This window comes from Mercenaria mercenaria, chromosome 11, assembly GCF_021730395.1.
Source record: "Mercenaria mercenaria strain notata chromosome 11, MADL_Memer_1, whole genome shotgun sequence".
NCBI classification, from domain to species: domain Eukaryota; kingdom Metazoa; phylum Mollusca; class Bivalvia; order Venerida; family Veneridae; genus Mercenaria; species Mercenaria mercenaria.
The window spans coordinates 75,421,398-75,439,960 of NC_069371.1; the positions used below are offsets into that span (position 1 = coordinate 75,421,398).

An 18,563-nucleotide genomic window follows, 5' to 3' on the forward strand; every position below is an offset into this window, starting at 1 on the left:
TTAGATCACCATAATGTGGTTGTGTACACACAATTTCATTTGGATTTATTTGTAAATTAAGAGTTATTGCCCTTTAATTGTATAAAAATCCACATATTTGTACATAACAAACTTACCATTTGGTACAATTTCATTAAATTTCTTTCATTCTTTTCCATGAACATTTATTGTAAACATGTGAAGTTGTGTACCCACACCTGGTCACCCCCTTACCTTGATCACACACCTCCCCCCTTATCCCCTTCCCCCCCCCCCCCCACCCAAAAAAAAAAAAAAAATCATTCCTTATTTTAGATTTCTTTCAAACAAACTTCATATACATGTTCACCACAATGAGTTCTTGGGGCCCATCAAGTTTCAGACAGATTGCCCAAGTAACACCAGAGTTATGGCCCTTAGAAGTTTCTAGTGTTAACTATGTAGGGTACTATAGATCTATAGATATGCCAATTTCTGCATCATAACTTTTGACATATTTGACCTAGAACTATGAAACTTTAACAGAATTTAGAGCACTATAATGTGGTTGTGCACAGACAATTTTGTAAGGATTTCTTTTTGTAACTTCAGAGTTATTGCCCTTTAATTGTCTAAAAATCCACATATTTGTACATTACAAACTTAAAATTACCATTTGGCAGAATTTCATTAAATTTCTTTCATTCTTTTCTGTGAACATTTATTATAAACATGTGAAGTTGCGCACCCACACCTGGTCACCCACTTGCCTTGGTCACACCCCCTCCCCCTCCCCCCCCACCCACTCCCAAAATTTTTTATTTTTTTTTCATTTCTTATTTTAGATTTTTTTCAAACCTTCCAAGTTGTACCATTCCCCCACCTCACTTCCCCATCCAGTCATGCCCACCACTGATCATGCATCCTCTGCCCCCCCCCCCCCCCCCCCCCCCCCCCCCCCCCCCCCCCCCACTCCAACTTCACCCTTTTACCTTTTTTTTTTTTTTTAATTTTTAATTTTCAATCAATATTTATAATCAACATGTGAAATTTTGTTTCCTCTCCCATTCCCCTGCACCCCCACCCCCTAAAAAAATAAATATATACATATATCTATATATAGATATATATATTTCCATTCCTTTTTTTTTTTTTTTTTAAATGTTCAAACCTTCAACATGTTAAGTTGTGACTGCACAAACCTTGCCCTCAGCCGTTTCAAGATATCTTACCTGTGTTCTCTTAAGGACATCTGATCTTTTATGTACAAATGTACATGTAAAACAGCAACACCTGGTGCCAAACCACTCAAAGACAATATTTCATTCCAGTTAACTTCAAGCTCACATTTCAATTAACTGCATTTAATTTTAAAAGCTAAGCTTATTACAGTAAGCATATCCCATTCAAATAAATTCTTAAGTCAGGATCAAAGTATCATACATTTATTATGTACTCTTTAATTAAACATTTGTTTTCTGTTAAATTGATTTTGACTAATGAAATTATTTGCTTCTTATTAACATCCGTAACTTTTTGCCGGATATATCTTTTTGCCATTCCTCACCACAAACCCTTTCGGCGGGGGATACCAATTCATCGAATTTGCTTGTTTCAAGTAAATTCCTTTCAACTTTTTGGCTATTCTTACAAGCTGAGCAAAACAAAATAAGTCAGACTTGTAACAAAATTGAATTAACGGTGAAACTAGCCTCAGGGTCAATTCCCAAGAAAAAAATATGGTTAATGTAAATTTTGTGTATGTATCTAAGAGTTCCTGGCACACAGAACTAAAGAAATATCATTTTAACTAAAGGTTCGAAAATGGTATTGTCATTGGGTCTTAATGGATTGTCGGTGATGTCTGGTATTTCTTCATTACTAACGTGTTTACTGTCTGGTCTCGGCACAGACTTATTTAGTTATAAAGCATTACGTTATTGTAGGGACGGCTGATGCATTCGTAGAATATTAAAGTAAGGTAGGGAAATTTGTCTTAATAAAGACCAATTTTGTAAGGACGGTCAATATATTATTTAAGAAGGTGGAAAATTGCGGAATCATTGAGCCGACTTATTATGTTACAGTCACCCGAAATATCTGCGAAGTTAAGTGACAGGAATGTTGCAGGAAGGTCCAAGGTTCAAGGGTATGTGTATACTTGGTCATTATAGTTTCGAAGAAATCATCTTTGGACTGTAGTCTCTTAGATCTTGTTTGCCCTGCATAAGCATTATACATTGTCCTGTTGGTATAGATGACTGCAGCATTTATTGAAGCATTGGAATTTTGGGCAATAATGATGTTTGGCAAGAAAAAACAGTCATTAATGCTATGCCTTTGTTGCACCATAACTTCTACTGTATTCTGTTGACTTAAATGTAAAATTTGTTGATTTGTGTAAAAGTTTGGAGGTGCAGTGCAAAGGTGTGAAGGCGCAGTACATAGGTGTGGATGCACGATGCAAAGGTGTGGATGCGCAGTGCAAAGATGTGGAGGCGCAGTGCAAAGGTGTGGAGGTGCAGTGCAAAGGTGTGGAGGTGCAGCACAAAATATTTCACCTAGGATCTTGAAGTGACAGGAAGAGCAGAGGCACCAACCTAATTTGTTGTTATCATGCTGTACAAAGGTGTGGAGGCGCAGTGTGTGGAGGCACAGTGCAAAGGTGTGGAGGTGCAGTGCAAAGGTGTGGAGGTGCAGCACAAAATATTTCACCTAGGATCTTGAAGTGACAGGAAGAGCAGAGGCACCAACCTAATTTGTTGTTATCATGACGCTAAGGAGTTTCTAGAAACTGCCATTTGTTGGAGTAACTGATGTTGTTGTTGTCATGCCATTTAGGAGATGCTAGAAATGTCTTGTCATCCTGAATTGAAGGACTTGAATTTATGTCATGCTTTTCTCATTTAACAGAAGAAAAAAAATTTTGCATGATATATATATATATATATAAAAATGTTGCCCTTCAAGTAAAAGAGAACTTCAAAGGTTTTTATGTCTAACAACATTTTTTTTGCTCAATATTTCAGAATTTCCTTTTAAAGAACCAGCAAAACCATCTATAATGAGCAAGAAGAAATCAATCATTGTTCAATAGTGCAATCAGTGTGATCATTTGCTGCCTCCTTAAGTGCAAAATGTTTTTTATAGTAGCATAAAAAATTTTTTTTTAAAATACTGTCGTAATCAGTGTAAAACAGAGTGTATGCAAGTGATTTGTCTTCAACGATAGTGATCGAGTGGTTAATGATGTTGCTCATGGCGCGAGTTACGTGGCAAATCGTGTTATCTGCTTTCAAACGTAAACGTTTTTTACAACAGTTGTGCAATGCATCATGGGAAATCAGAGCGTTTAGTAGGTCTACGTGATCAATAGAATGCTTTACAAAATGACGGGTAATGAAGCATTGCAAGTGGTAATCAGTCATCTACTGCCATAATATATGAACAAACTGAAAGTGATCAATTATCTTTCAACTGCGATGATGCATTTTCAAACTTGTTATTTCATTTTACAAGGAGAGCTTATTAACCCGGTAAATTATTTCAGAATTTTTTTTTATTGAATTTGCAATGTAGCAGTGTTAAATCGTTAAGTGTCATTGGAATGAGGTGGGGTGGGGGGCTAATTTTCATCTTTGAGCCTGAGTCTTTGGAATTAAATTTAGTGAACAAATAAGAAAAATCCCATTACATGTAATTTTATGTTCAAAATATTTGAAATCCTTGAATTCCTATCCCCACAAAACAGCTGTTTTTGACCTGAAAGGTTATCCATGAAATTTTGTGTTGAAGAATTTTCTCAGGATTTAACAAATTGATTCAAGAAAATTTCTGAGCACTCCAGTGCATATCTGAGTTATGAAAAACCCTTTGTCAAATGGTTATAGGTTGTCAGTCATTTAACCCGGGGAGCTGTGGGTATACTGGTTTTGCTATGGTTTAATATGACCACACCATCTCATAATTACTTTAACCAGTACTGGTCATGAAATTAAAAGAAAACGATTGTAATATAAGTAAGTGCAACATCAAATTTCTTTACAAATCATCAAAGTCCCCAACAGAAGACAGTAATTTGTGCAACTTGGAATATTCAAACTGTGTACAGTCAAACACCACCCTTCTCTCTGTCTCAAATTCATCGCCAGGTCACGGCAGCATTCCTGTGTAATGTCAATTGTTTGATAACTCGAACTATCGATAATTCGAAAAAAAATTCTTGGTCCCAACGAGTTCGAGTAAGCGAAGTTTGACTGTAGTTATGTCAGTTTTGATTGTTTCTTTGTATTCAATTTATACAGTCATTGACATCTATGTAAAATGAGCAGCACCATGCGAAAACCAACATAGTGCATTTGCGACCAGCATGGATCCAGACTAGCCTGCGCATCCTCGCAGGTTGTTCAGGATCCATGCTGTTCGCTTTCAAAGCCTATTGCAATTAGAGAAATTGTTAGCGAACAGCACAGATCCTGATCAGACTGTGTGGATGCGCAGGCTGGTCTGGATCCATGCTGGTCGCAAATGCACTATGTTGGTTTTCTCATGGCATGGCTCAAATGGCATTATTTGGCTGGAGGGATGTATTGATTGGTGAAGTACAGAGCTGTTAATGAAGGATGAAGAAAGTCTCCTTGTGCTGAAATTATATTTGACTATGTCTTTTTCTCCCCAGACAGGGTAAACTTGTTTCAATATTTGGAACTCTGTTTCAATATTTGGAAACCTTGAGAAAATGTAGTAAATACATAGTATTAGCAGTGCTTTTAAAGAACAAAGTTCAAGAGCGGATTCAGGACTTTGGACGAGGGGGCGTTGACTTTTTGTTGTGCAGTTTGTTAGGTCTTAAACTAACAATGCCTTAACCCTTATCATGCTCAGGGCACGGCAGAGTCTGCCTTTGCAACCAGTGTAGATTATGATCAGCTTGCACATCTGTGCAGTCTGATCAAGATCTGTACTGTTCGCCATTCAGTCAGTATCTTTTTGGTGAATACCCCTTTTAACAGTTAATGGTACTGTCCAAATTGAAAGATGGACAAGTTCATTGTAGAAATTTAGCAGGATTAGGGTGAACTCTACATATAGTACTATCCACTAATTCATTGTTCAGCTGCACATGAATTCCCATGTCTCTGATATTACCCAACAAATTTAGACTTACTGTTATTTGTGTTAAATATTTTATGAATGATGAACTATTGTGAATAAATACAATGGGGGCTTCCCAGGGAGACATTATTTCATTAGATTGTGAATACTCCTAGCGCAACATTAGTCGTTGTTCGTGGTGTAATTGCAACAAATGCAGAGTAATTGTAACAAATGCATCGCTTCATCGCAGAATTTCAGGGAACTAAATACCAGATCAAAGTGTCCCCTGCGCACAGAACTTATCTATCAATTTCTCTATTTATGTATTATGGAACAACTGTTTCACTTTAAGTAATGAAATTCTATCCAACATGAGAATATTTTTTCAGACGGTCTGCAGCATTGGAAAGATGAAAATAGTGCCACATATCAATTTCTGCCATAATAATGATGTTACTGCCAGTAATTGATGATTATATTTGTTTGTGTTGTTAGGTTTAATGCAATTTTCAACAAAATGTGTTTCAGAAGCTCTTATTATTTACTGTAGATAACTTTTCCCCTGTATTTCTGGGTTTCATATCAACTGGTTCTTTCTTATTGCTAGTAGGTCGACACCCCACTCCCCCCCCCCCCCCCCCCCCCCCCCCACAAAAACAAAATGGTGTTAAACCCCAAACTATTAAACCAATGAACCCTTAGAAGATTTTTTGTTCAGCTGGTACTGAATTAATCCCACTACAGCGGTCACTAATGTAGTTTGTTTACTGTTAACACCAGGGAAAATTCTACAAGCCGTTGATTAATAAAATTTGTCAGTTGATTGTTTTTTTATATCAGTCATGACAGTGTATTCCCAAAAGTCATATACAGTCATTATTACCACTTTTCTGTATTTCGGTGACCTCCATGGCCAAGTGGTTAAGGTCGCTGACTTCAAATCACTTGCCTCTCATCGATGTGGGTTCGAGCCTCACACAGGGCGTTGAATTCTACATGTGAGGAAGCCAGCTAGCTGGCTTACAGAAGGTCGATGATTCTACACAGGTGCCCGCTCTTGATAAAAAAAAAAGCACGGAGGGGCATGTGGGGCCTTCCTGCAACATCAAAGCTGGAAAGTCGCAGTATGACCTATAATTGTGTCGGTGGGACGTTTTACCCAACAAAACAAAACAAACATTTCAGTATTTATCATAGAATGTCATGTACAAATGTTATTACCACATTACCTGAGTTATTTCAGCAGGTTATAAAAAGTCGCACACTGACATTATACTGTAAAATCATTTAATTTCTTGGGCATGAATTTTCGTGGTTTTAGTCAAAATGGCAATTTTGTGGGGATATGAATTCATAGATTTCAACTTTTGAACATAAAATAAATAGGAATTTTACTTGTTTCTTGGGATTATATTTCGTTGATTGACTCAACCATGAAATCCACGAAAATTTGTCCCCCACAAATATCAATGATTTCACAGTAACCATATTGCCTTGGCTATTTCTTGGTACTATTGAATGTTATACACAGACGTTATTACCACATTACTTTGTTTATTTCAGCATATCGTAGAATGTCATGCACAGACGTTATTACCACATTACTTTGTTTATTTCAGCATATCGTAGAATGTCATGCACAGACGTTATTACCACATTATCTTGGTATGTACCGGATCACAGTGAACGATGTGGAAACATACCTGGTCATCATGAGAAATGTGTTCAGCCCACGTTTGCCTCTCCACAAAAAATACGATTTAAAGGTAATTTATTTTTTGAATTTTTATCCAAGTTGACTCTAACAACATTTTAGTGTGATTGTGAAGAAAAGAAGCTTCAGTCACGTACTAAATCAGCTAGTAATACTAACCCTTACCATGCTGGACACGATTGTTTCTGCCTTTGCGACCAGTGTAGACCAAGATCAGCCTGCACATCCGTGCAGTCTGATCATGGTCTGCACTGTTCGCTATTCAGTCAGTAAATTTTCAGTAAACATCCCTTCAAATGATAAATGGTACTGCCCAAACTGGAAGATGGACCAGTCCATTATAGAAATTTAGCATGGTAAGGGTTAAAGTTGCTACAGCCTTAGTTTGGCTATTTGAAGAATAGATAGAGCTAATAGACTCACACATGCATCACATCTACGTCGGCGTTGGCATCAAGATTTGTTTGCATGTAAGGTGGTTATCATGGAAATGGATTCAAACTTTTTCACTGATGAGCTGACATGAATTGCACAGATTTCATAACTCTGTTATGAATTTATACAAAATTATGCCCCTTTTTCAACTTTTAAGACAAGCTTGGTGACCAGTGCTTGTTGTACTGGAAATATATTTATGACCATTGATGGTCTTCAAACCAACAGCCTCCAAATTAACCTTTACCCTGCTAAATTTCTAAAATGGACTGGTCCATCATCTAATATGGGCAGTGCCATTAATCATTTGAAGGGGTGTTTACTGAAAATTTACAGACTGAATAGCGAACAGTGCAGACCATGATCAGACTGCACGGATGTGCAAGCTGATCTTGGTAGATGCACTAGTTGCAAAGGCAGAATCACTTGATGCCAGCAGGCTAAAGGTTAAGCATTTAACTAGAAAGAAATTTCGCTTTCTTTGAAGGTAAAATTATCCTGTGTTTTTTTTTTTCTTTCAACATAATGGTTCTAGTCTGATTATATTAAAGTGTGTGCACCTAGGTGAAATCTTGATCTGAATGAATTCTACTTGATTTGATAATAAAACTCAGGGTCTTGCCTGTAAATGAGCAGTAAATCAAGTTAATTTCGAAGGAAATTGGAAAATTTAATCATCAAATCTGTAGCCTTCAAGAAATATGTTCGATTTTATGGAGCTCTAATTATATAGACATAGAATGTAGACTTTAGAAGAAATGGTTGTGTAGCATTTACATAATTATAAGATACAGGTCTGGGATTTTTAGCTGGTCTGATTTTTGAAAAAAATCTATGAGATATTGTCGTCGCTTGATCATCGATGTTGGCACTGGTTAAATTTTTAGGACCACCTTTTCTCAAAAATTGTACAGCTTTGAAACTTTACACACTTGTTTATCATTGATTTGCATTTTGTCAGAATTATGGCCGTTTTTGTACTTAGAAAATTGAGTTTCTTAAAATTTGAGTTTCTTGGTTAAAATGTTTGTTTAGGACCACCTTTCTCAAAAACTATAAGAGCTACAGCTTTGAAACTTTGCACACATGTTAATCATCATAAGGTGACTATGTAGGCCATAAACCATAACTCTGACCTGCATTTTGTCAGAATTATGGCCCTTTTTGTACTTAGAAATTCTGAACTATAACTCTTTTCTTTCATACTGTCCAGCACTTGCAGACGAGCGATGGCACCCGTAGGCGGTGCTCTTGTTAATGACTGGTCCAGATTTTAAGTTTCTTACTGCCAGAATTTCGCTGTATCTCTGTTGGAAAAAATGGTTTCTGGCTTGAGAATGTAGATTTCCAGGTTATTGATTTTTAACAATCTTGGGTCTGTAAGATTCTAATAATTGGTTTTGAATATTAGTTACATAATACAATGTGAAATTATTTAATGTCACGGGTATGAATTTTCTTGTTTGGGCATGGTCTGCTCTGCACTGTTTGCTAATCAGTCAGTAAATTTTCAGTGAACACCCATTTGAATAAGTGCTATGGCCCAAATTGAATGATGGACCAGTCCATTTTAGAAATTTAGCATTCTAAGGGTTAATGGGGATATAGATTTGTTGGTTTCAAAATTTGAACATAGAATAAATGGGAATTTTACTTGTAGGTTGGGATTTAATTTCACGGTTGGCTCAGTCACAAAACTTTGTTCCCCATGGAAATTAATGATTTCACCATAAAATCTTGATAGCATGGCTTTTGTAATATCATGAATTCAGTATTAGAGATGATGGGAACAGAAGTGGCAAAGGTTATGTAGCCTTGTTTGTAAGCTTACTTATGGTTGCCACTCGTAGCCCATATGGGCAACTCCTCCATTAGACTGTTTAACTTAGTAATTTTAGCTGGAGTAAAAGATGCTCCCTGTTGTAGAAGCTTCCCTGGTTCTTTTGGGTGGCAGGACTGGTGTAGAGCATCCATACATGGGAACTTTTATCCAGATGTTAGAAATTTTAGTTGGAGGAGTGGAGGCTCAAACTCACGACCCCTGGTCTCATAGTCAGACAGTTCATAGACTAACCTTTTTTGATGTTACTTAACAGAATATTAGTCTGTTTGAACTTTCAGTCAAATTTGGCCAAGTTTTACAGAGATCGTGACTTGCGATTTTTTTTCTCTAATGAATTTTAAGTTGTTTCAAAAATTGAAAAGAAGTGCTTTTAAACATCCTTTAATTGAATAACTGTCTGTAAAATGGCTCCAGGTTTCTTTGGTGTCCTCAGAAGAACAATTTCCTTGCCATCAAGGCCTGCTTAAAAGAATAAAAAACGGTTACCGTAAATCTTAAAAGTTGAAAATGATAAACTAGGGCCAATGTTGATGGCTTTTTACTCATTTTTTTTTTCTTAAAAAAATCAGTTTATGCAATATTTGATGGATGTTCATCTGTATTAATACTTTGGATTTTTTTACGGTTTACTGAAATACTGTATATTATCTAATTAATGCCCTCCACCTATTAATTGGGTCCCTTTCCAATTATGATAATTATATTTTTAAATGAGTTAAAGTGGAATTATGCACATTTTTCAAGTAAAAATCCGGCTGAAATAGATGTATGTGTAAAAAGGTTGGAGAAATTATAGTTTTTAACCCAATATACCAAACTTTTTCTGTTACCAGTACGAAATAAAAAATTTCCAAATATGACTTTACTTATTTTGACTGGGGCAGTCTTTTTAAGAAAAGTCAAACTGCAAGCAGAAGTTGCTTCCCTTCAGCTTCAGAAATCTCTACCTATAGGTAAGGGAGATAATTGCGCAAAAGATTTAAGAAAAGAACTATTATTTTATTAGTCCGATTTCTTTATTTCTAAAGCATCAACATCAAATACTTATGCGGCATTATCATTAATTTAACACATTTAAATGCACAGCAACCGAAAATTGCTTTTATAAAACATTCACCAAAAACACACTATGTGCAGTAAGATGCGCATAATGCCACTTTAAGTTCATAAGTGAATACTAACAGTTTGGTAGTGTTAAGATGGTTTAAGTTCATTCATTACAAACTACATAATTATGTAGTTTATAATTATTAGAAGTACCCCATTTAGGGCCTTAGTATTAAATGCCCCCCTTTTGCAAAATGTAACGCCAGGGGGAGGTTGATGAGGGAAGATACGGTATGCTGATAAATCACTTGGTAAATTACTGTTTTTTTTTTGAGAAATCTGTTCTTTTATCCTTGTTAAATTTATAGGGAAATAGTTGGCAATTTTGACAACCATGACTATGAAGCTCAGACACTCATCATAATGAAGTATGCAGGTCAAAATTTACATAATTTTGGAGGCTCAAGAGAAGATGTGTATAGTTGACAATGAAACAAGAAGAATTTTTTACTTTCTTCTACTTTATACAAAAATAATGAACGTCTGTGAGAAGATTGATGTCAAATTTTAGTTTCCACTTCATTTAAAAAATACATGTTCTGTGTTTAACAAAGAAATAAAATGTGACACTTTTTTACTGGCCAGTAAATGGAAAAATTTTTGCCCATTGTGATACTGTTTTGTTAAGTCATCACTCATCACAATTGGTGTTAACCAAAATATTTTATTTAATTATGTGACAGGATGTTAGTGAGCTGGACAAAGGCATAGAATTACATGACTTTTCTGGTGTACAGAAACTTGAGCAAGCTTTAGTTGTCCATTGTCATTTAAATAAAATTTGCTCAAACTACCATCAAATACACTGTGACCCAACTTTGTGGCCCATAATGATTCCCCTTGATGTCAATTTCATCTTTTATAATCACATATATAGAGAAAATTACACATTGTTTACTCTATACAAAATTTTCAATGCCCCATGGTATTTTATGTTGATCTGTAAATGGTAGCGGTAACATACGTCTATGTTGCATCGGTTGTTGAATGCTGCAACTTGGAGCACAGTGGTCCAATTGTATTTATATACATGTGTCAGGTGCAAAATTTTTCGTACAGTGACTGCCTAATTTGCCGGCTAATGTTAGGCCTTGAGATATTTTTTCTACTTTTTAACAATAAAATTGAAAACTGCACATTTTTACGCTTTTGTAGCGATGTTAATCTCTTACTGATGCCAGCATAGACTTATTTGTGTTCGATTTTTGACACATTACTTTCCGATCTCACTTATAAAATTCGGCTACTACTAATTCTTTTTTGAGGCATGTTACCGCAAGAATTATATTTAAGGCCTCACCTGTGCTTGAAATAATACACAGAGGGTACTTTTGGGTCTTCCTGCACCCTTGAAGTCACCGTAATTATGACCTATAAATATGATGTTGCGATATTAAACCCAACAAAAAAAAAAAAAGAACAGCAAAAAAAAAGCCCCAAAAAAATGACTGTGTTTTTGATTTGTGCATTAGTTACTTAATATATTTTTGAAATATTTCCCCAGATAATTTTAAACTTACTATACATGTCAGTGTTAATGTTATTTATTCAGGCAAAGGAGCTGCCTACATATAAAGACAATGATTTCCTAACGGATGGGGGCAAGGTGAATATAGGAAGTGATGCAAAGGAGACATTGATGTCAAGTCTTACTAAAGATGTAGAGGTAAATACTTAAGTAAATTAATATGTTCTTATGAAATCTGCCCCTGTTGGGAAGATTTCAGTGGTCAGGAAAATTTCCTGGTTCTATATCAGTATACATATATAAAGTCTGTATTCTTTTATCTTCGATTTCTTTTATTTTTTTACTGTCTCCAAACTAATGCAGAAATTTGGTTGAAACTTCACACAGATGTTAAATGCAACTGAGCAAGATCACAACATCAAGTCCCGTAACTCTTACTTGAATTTGGACAATATATCGAATCCAGTTTTACTGACATGCCTTCGAGTAGTAGAGCATGCTATCATGAGACAGCTCTTGTTATCATTATTCAATGATCAAATATTAACGTTATATTTGAAGAACAGATAAATTTCTATCAGAAAGATAATGAAATTTAACATAGCCTAACATATGACAAGGAAATTGTTGTTATTATGAATTACAATATGATCAGATACCATGTAACCACACTAGAAGTATAGAAGAGTTTCTGGTGTTCCAGTAATTGATGATGTATTAAAAAATGTAGTTAGGATCACTGGTCCATCTAGCTAATTCAATTTAGAGCAAAGTTGCCATATATCCATATTTTCGTACAATTAAGTTAGAGATTAATGATCATGTGATTCCCCACAGTGTATATTATTAATAAAATTGTATAGATCTATCAGTAAACTGTTCGAAAGCATTAATTAATGCTGGCAGTGCCTATTATAGACATAGTCAGGAAATATTCTGTCACTATATTATATATCAACAAACCATCTGAAACAATCCAGCTGGCTTACGGAAGGTCGGTGGTCCTACCCACGTACCCACTTGAGATAAAAAATGTACGGAGAGGCACCTAGGGTCTTCCTCCACCATCAAAAGCTGGAAAGTCGCCATATGACCTATATTTGTCGGTACAACGTTAAACCCAACAAAAACAAAAAACATCTGAAAGACAAAGACAAGTATTAAATTTTGTTTCTATATTTCAGTTTCTGGCCAGTCTTCACCTTATGGATTACAGTTTAATTGTCGGCATCCATGACTGTGACCGGATAGACCCAGATGGACCAGAAATGAACCAACCAAATACCGACTCAGATGAGCCGGTGAGCGGGGATGAGGAAAACGGGCTGGAGTACGAAGAGAACCAAGACATTGCGGGCTTCGCCCCGACCCCACCAGACAGCCCCCAGCCAAATGTCCTACCTGCATTTAATGGTGACATTGATCCAAATATAGAAAGATTTGGAATTAAAAGTGTTGAAGGTAATGATGTGTATTTCGTCATATTGCATCCTTGAAAAAAAAAAAATATGTCTGCCCGACATTCTCGCCTTCCTTCACAAGAGGTTGTAAATGGCAACGACAAATTTAAATTTAAAATTGAACAAAGTCTCCGATGTCATGAAATTCTCTATTCAGCTTGAAATGGCCCTGGAAAATTGATTGGATCTCTTTCACAGAAGCAAAACTGCTGACAGCAATTATAGTAATGAATCCGCTCCTTGCATTGTTTATTATTACGAGAAGGCGTTTTACGACTAAACTTGTTCAATTAAGTGGGCTCCTAATACTTGATTGTGGTTAAATCGGGACAAAAATTTATGAGTCTTTAACAAACTGGTTAATTGTTGCAGTTACATGTTTAGGTTAGCAACTTCTCAGCCTAATTCAAATACGGTAATGCAATTTGTATATGTAAACTGTACTCTTAAATTATATAATTTTAAACTGAACAGTTTATCATTTCGTGAAACTTGAACTTCTGTTATTCTGCAATATCTGTTTTCTGAAACATCTCTCTCTCTCTCACTCTATCTTGGCTTACACGAGCAGAATTTATACAGAAATTGTGTTGTTGTTTTATTATTAAATGGAAAGTTAGCAAGTGGTTTTAGATATCAAGATCATTGTAGACAGTTCTTACCTGAAACATATCACACAGGATCCTAGACTCAACTGCTTACAGTCGATTCTGTGAAGTCCTTAGTATTGGCACGGAAACAACTTTTTGTAGATTTTCCTTTTTTATCAGTCCACAAAATTAAAGTTGAACAAATAAGTAAAGCTTCTTTAAAATTAGATATACTCAAATTTTTAACCCTTATCATGCTGGACACGATTGATTCTGCCTTTGCAACCAGTGTAGATCATGATCAGCCTGCACATGTATGCAGTCTGACCATGATCTGCACTGTTTGCCATTCAGTCAGTATCTTTTTGGAAGCACCCTTTTTGTTGACTGTCCACCCAAATGGCAGTGATGAGTAGCAGTATACCATGAATTAAAAGATTTCACAGTCTTTACTTTTTAGTTTTCTTTTTGCCTGTGCCTGAAATAGAGATGATGTTTCTGACTACGTTATCAGAGAAAAATAAATATGATCATCCTGTATGAACAATAGAGTTAAGGGACCAGGAGATCCCCTATACTTAAACGCAAACAGAAAAAACACACCAAAAGAAACGGCCCTATCTTACATGTGCGGCCGACAATCCCGTTCGAGAAGTGTTCGATTGTTATGTGCACAAAACTTTACAACATAATATTTTATCATATTATGTAGTTGTGCAACCATGTACCTACGTATTGATGGCGCTATAATCATCGTCATATTATTCATGTTAGAGTTCCATATTTGAGATTATAGCACCCTTGACTGTTGAGTAAAAAACATTATGGTCATTTTTAGTGAGGTCGGTGGACCGATAGTTTCCAGAATTTTATTTACGTAAAGTACTATAACTTTAATTGGGTATATTTGTGTCACAGTATTACTTTAACAAGCCTGGGGTATTAGCGTGCGGATTCATTCATGTCAATGTATCAGAGTTTAATGGACCCGTATTTGGGAACAAGTTTTTAATGTGATTGCAACGGAGTAAGCTCCAAAAAGTTTTGCCACAGAGTGCACCAAAAGTCTACAGGAATTTGTCAGCTGTGCATTATCACCGGATTTGTGGATTCAGTTGCAGATTGTGTAGAGATAATGGACCTCTGACTAGATCAAAATTGGTTTAGTTAAGTGTGTTTGTTCCGATGCAAGCTCCTTAAAAATTTGACCTAAAGTCACTCAGTTTAGTAAGAATGTATGTCAGCATCAGTTTTGGACCTTGGGGTTGTAAATCAATTCATTTTTCAGTATTTCGTAGTATGTTATGGCTCCTGATAGGAAAAATTTTCTTTAAAGGTTTTAGTGTGTGCTACTAGATTAGATGGAAATATTTTACCATTCAGTCATTAATTTATACGATTTGATTATTGTGTAAAGATTTACGAAAAAAAAAGTTATTTGTTCAGAAACAATAATTAGAAAGATTGACCAAGTAATCATAAAAAGTTAGAAGTATTATGTTTATAATAGCATTTGAAGTTATCCCATTGCAGGAAATTCTTATTGCATAAGGCCGACAGGTTATGAGCTGAATAAGTGAAAAACTCATTATGATAAGGTTCTTTTAAATATGTATTCAGTGATGTGCAACAACATATTAAAAATTGAAATGATAACCCGTTCTTTGACATTTAGTTTTTAGCTTTTACATTTATTTTTAGCCTTGCTGAAATAGTAGAATTATGTTTCTGAACTATCAGTTTTCAGCAGACCAGACCAAGTGAAATATGATTACGATCCATTTTTTTGTTATGGTGTGTATCTAAATAGTTTTTGTTTCTTTCTGTTTTAGGTGGACCAAAAAGAGAAGTATATTTTCTCGCATTGATAGACATTTTAACGCGCTACGGCATGAAAAAACGAACCGCTCAAGCCGCAAAGACTATGAAACATGGTTCCGGAGCGGAAATATCAACAGTGCATCCTGAACAATACGCAAAACGATTTCTTGATTTTATTGACAAGTGTATCGAATAAAAAAGTGCTTGAATGTGATATAAAAATTTACTGTATATGTGCTAAATCTATAATATTTTATCATTATTTATGACCGAGGGCTCGTGCAAACCTATGTTATCCCATACGTAATTTGATGGGCGCGTATGAATTTATAAATCATCGTCATAATTTATGTCATGTTAGAGTATCCATATGTGGAAGAACTATTTGCACCGGAACTATTTGCACTGTTGAAAGTCAAAAACGATACATTCTATAGGTCAGTTTTTAACTACGGAAGGTCAGACAAGTGAGGACACTGAATTAGTTTTTCAGAATTTCATCCTTACTGATCAAAGTAACTTATTAATGTTTATTGGGTAATATTTGAATCTGTGTAAACAGTACTTAACATTAAACATTAGCTGTCCGGGATAAAAGCGATGAACAGGACTTAAAATTTACATATATCAGAAATGCTTCAGTAATGTTTAAAATTGTGAACTCAGTTTTCGGGACCAAGTTTTTATGTGAATTGAAATGAGAGAAGCTGCCAAGATAAGACTTTCTGCACACAGAGTTTGACAGCCATTATGAAAGTCTACAAGGAATTTTGTCGGTGCTGCATTGAATCACAGAGATGTTTGAAGATAACTGACCAGCCTGCAGAATTGTTGTACTGAGCAAAGGGAAACTACTCTGTCAGTCATAATAGGTTTTAGTTAGAGTGATGTCTCTTGAGTTACCAGATGCAAAAGCTTGCTTTAAATATTTGAAGCCTGTATGCATCAGTTTTAGTAATAAGCCTGGAGTATGTAGCAGAAAAAAAATCTGTTTTGGACTCTATTTTGGAAGGTCTGAAAATTAATTAGTAGAAACAGCAATTTTTGTTCATAATTTCTTCATATGTTTTAAATGTAACTACTTATAAGATAAGAAGACACTGTTTTCTTATAATAGTTTTTAGGTAGTGGCTTACATAGATTTAAGATTTGTGAAACTTGATTCTCCAATAATCAAGCTACTTTAATTTTGATCTGATTTGATTTGATTTGGTTTTGTTAAAAGATGTTTCGATAACAGCATAACTAGTTATTTCAAGTTCATTGTAGATGACAATGGGAATTATGGGGAAAGATTGACAGAGACAAAAGTAAGTCAGTATAAAAGTAGAAATTATTATGTAACTGAATAAACAAATTATAAATATTCAATTTTGAATTAATCACCAGTGCAAGGGAGAAATTACGTTATTGCATAAGGGAGAAAACTCCGACAGGATTAATATGAGCTGAATAAGGGAGAAAACTCTGATTTGTATGATAATTTGGACTGTATCATTATAAATATGCTAAAATCAGTGATGTGTACATACAAAATATATCAAAAAAATAAGGAAGGAAAAAAAGCACAGATTGCTTGGAATAGTCAAATTGACAAAAGAGTGAATATACAGTCAAATACTGATCGTTCACAGTGATGAGGGGCTGGTCAGAAATGCTTGATTTATCCAGGGTTTGGACAGTCCAAACAAACATATAAGGGAATTTGTTGAGTGTTGAGTCAGCCCTGTTGCTTGAACAAGCAGTGTTTTCCTGCAGCGTTATAACTCTACTTTCATTGTGTTACTTATGCTAGCTTTCATTTTGTATGGAAACTTGATAGATTTCAAGGGCAAAAAAAAAACATTTTTACTTTAAATTGATTTGGATGGAACTATTCCTTTCTGCCAGAACTTCATTGTGTTGTTGTATTCTAGATATTTGTCTATTTTTACTTCTTTATAAAATTATTTTTATTAATGACAGTCCTTCTTTTTGATGTATATTTTGTGTTCAACTACAAAGTTGTAACTTATTATATGAATGTATAAATGTAAAGCAACCAAATAGGTCACTGAGCTCAGCTTCAGCATTTATTGAGCTTAGCTTCAACAGTCACTGAGCTTAACTTCAACAGTTACTGAGCTGAGCATCTGTGGTTACTGGGCTTAGCTAGCTTAGGTTCAGAGGTTACTGTGCTGAGCTTCAAGGGTTACTGGGCTTTGCTTCAAGGGCTACTGAGCTTAGGTTCAGAGGTTACTGAGCTCAGCTACTGGTTACTGTGCTCAGCTTCAACAACTCACTGAGCTTAGCTTCAACGAGTCAAAAGCTACAGTTTTTGAAGTCTCTTTTCTAGTAGGTTTAGAGTTAATGGTAATGATGAACTGTTTGAAGCACTGGTATAAAACACATAAAAATAAATGTCTCCTACACCTGTCTTGAGGCATTTACTTACCTGAAAATGTGATAAGATAGTAAGGAAATAAGAAAAAGGTTAGAGCCAGCCAAAATACATTACATTACCTGCCATTTATATCAGTCCTTATGGAGTACATAATTTGTGTTCATGTCTATAAACTATTTTTGTCTCTCTGCCTTTTCATCAGTGTTGCACCATTATATTGGCAGTTTTCTTACCCACATTTTTTTACTAGCTTTTGAAAGTCCTCTAAGTTTCTGATTTTTGTTCTGTTAAACAGAATTGGGTTGGGGGGGGGGTGGGGGGTTGCATACTGAGGTTCCTCTGTCACTATTACAGCATCTAGCATTTCTAACAAGCACTAATCAGTCAGATATATTGGCACTAACTGAAGGTGACTCGGTCAGTTTTCAGATTCCATTCTCTTGTTAAATTATCACCCTTACTACATGTAATCCAGCTGTTTGTGATTTCATCAAAACAACGTCTGTACTAAGAAAGTCCCACTGACAAGATTTATTACGTGTCATTGCAAATCATTTGGATGTTTGGTCCTAAAAGAATGAAATCACAATATAGTTTTAACCTTTACCCTGCTATATTTCTAAAATGGACTGGTCTGTTATTCAGTTTGGGCTGTACCATTTATTATTCAAAGGGGTTTTCACTGAA

General features: G+C 35.4%; 1 protein-coding gene across 1 annotated transcript in view; it reads left to right on the forward strand.

Annotated features, from left to right (window-relative positions):
• The window catches only part of LOC123532218 (phosphatidylinositol 5-phosphate 4-kinase type-2 alpha-like), a 63,201-nt gene extending 45,467 nt beyond the window's left edge, over positions 1-17,734 (forward strand). The window contains exons 4-7 of the mRNA XM_053518216.1: positions 6,675-6,849; positions 11,639-11,820; positions 12,807-13,083; positions 15,505-17,734. Of these exons, the coding sequence (XP_053374191.1) occupies positions 6,675-6,849; positions 11,639-11,820; positions 12,807-13,083; positions 15,505-15,689 (819 nt within the window). The 3' untranslated portion in view covers positions 15,690-17,734. The remainder of the gene's footprint in view (positions 1-6,674; positions 6,850-11,638; positions 11,821-12,806; positions 13,084-15,504) is intronic.
• Positions 17,735-18,563: the final 829 nt, after the last annotated feature.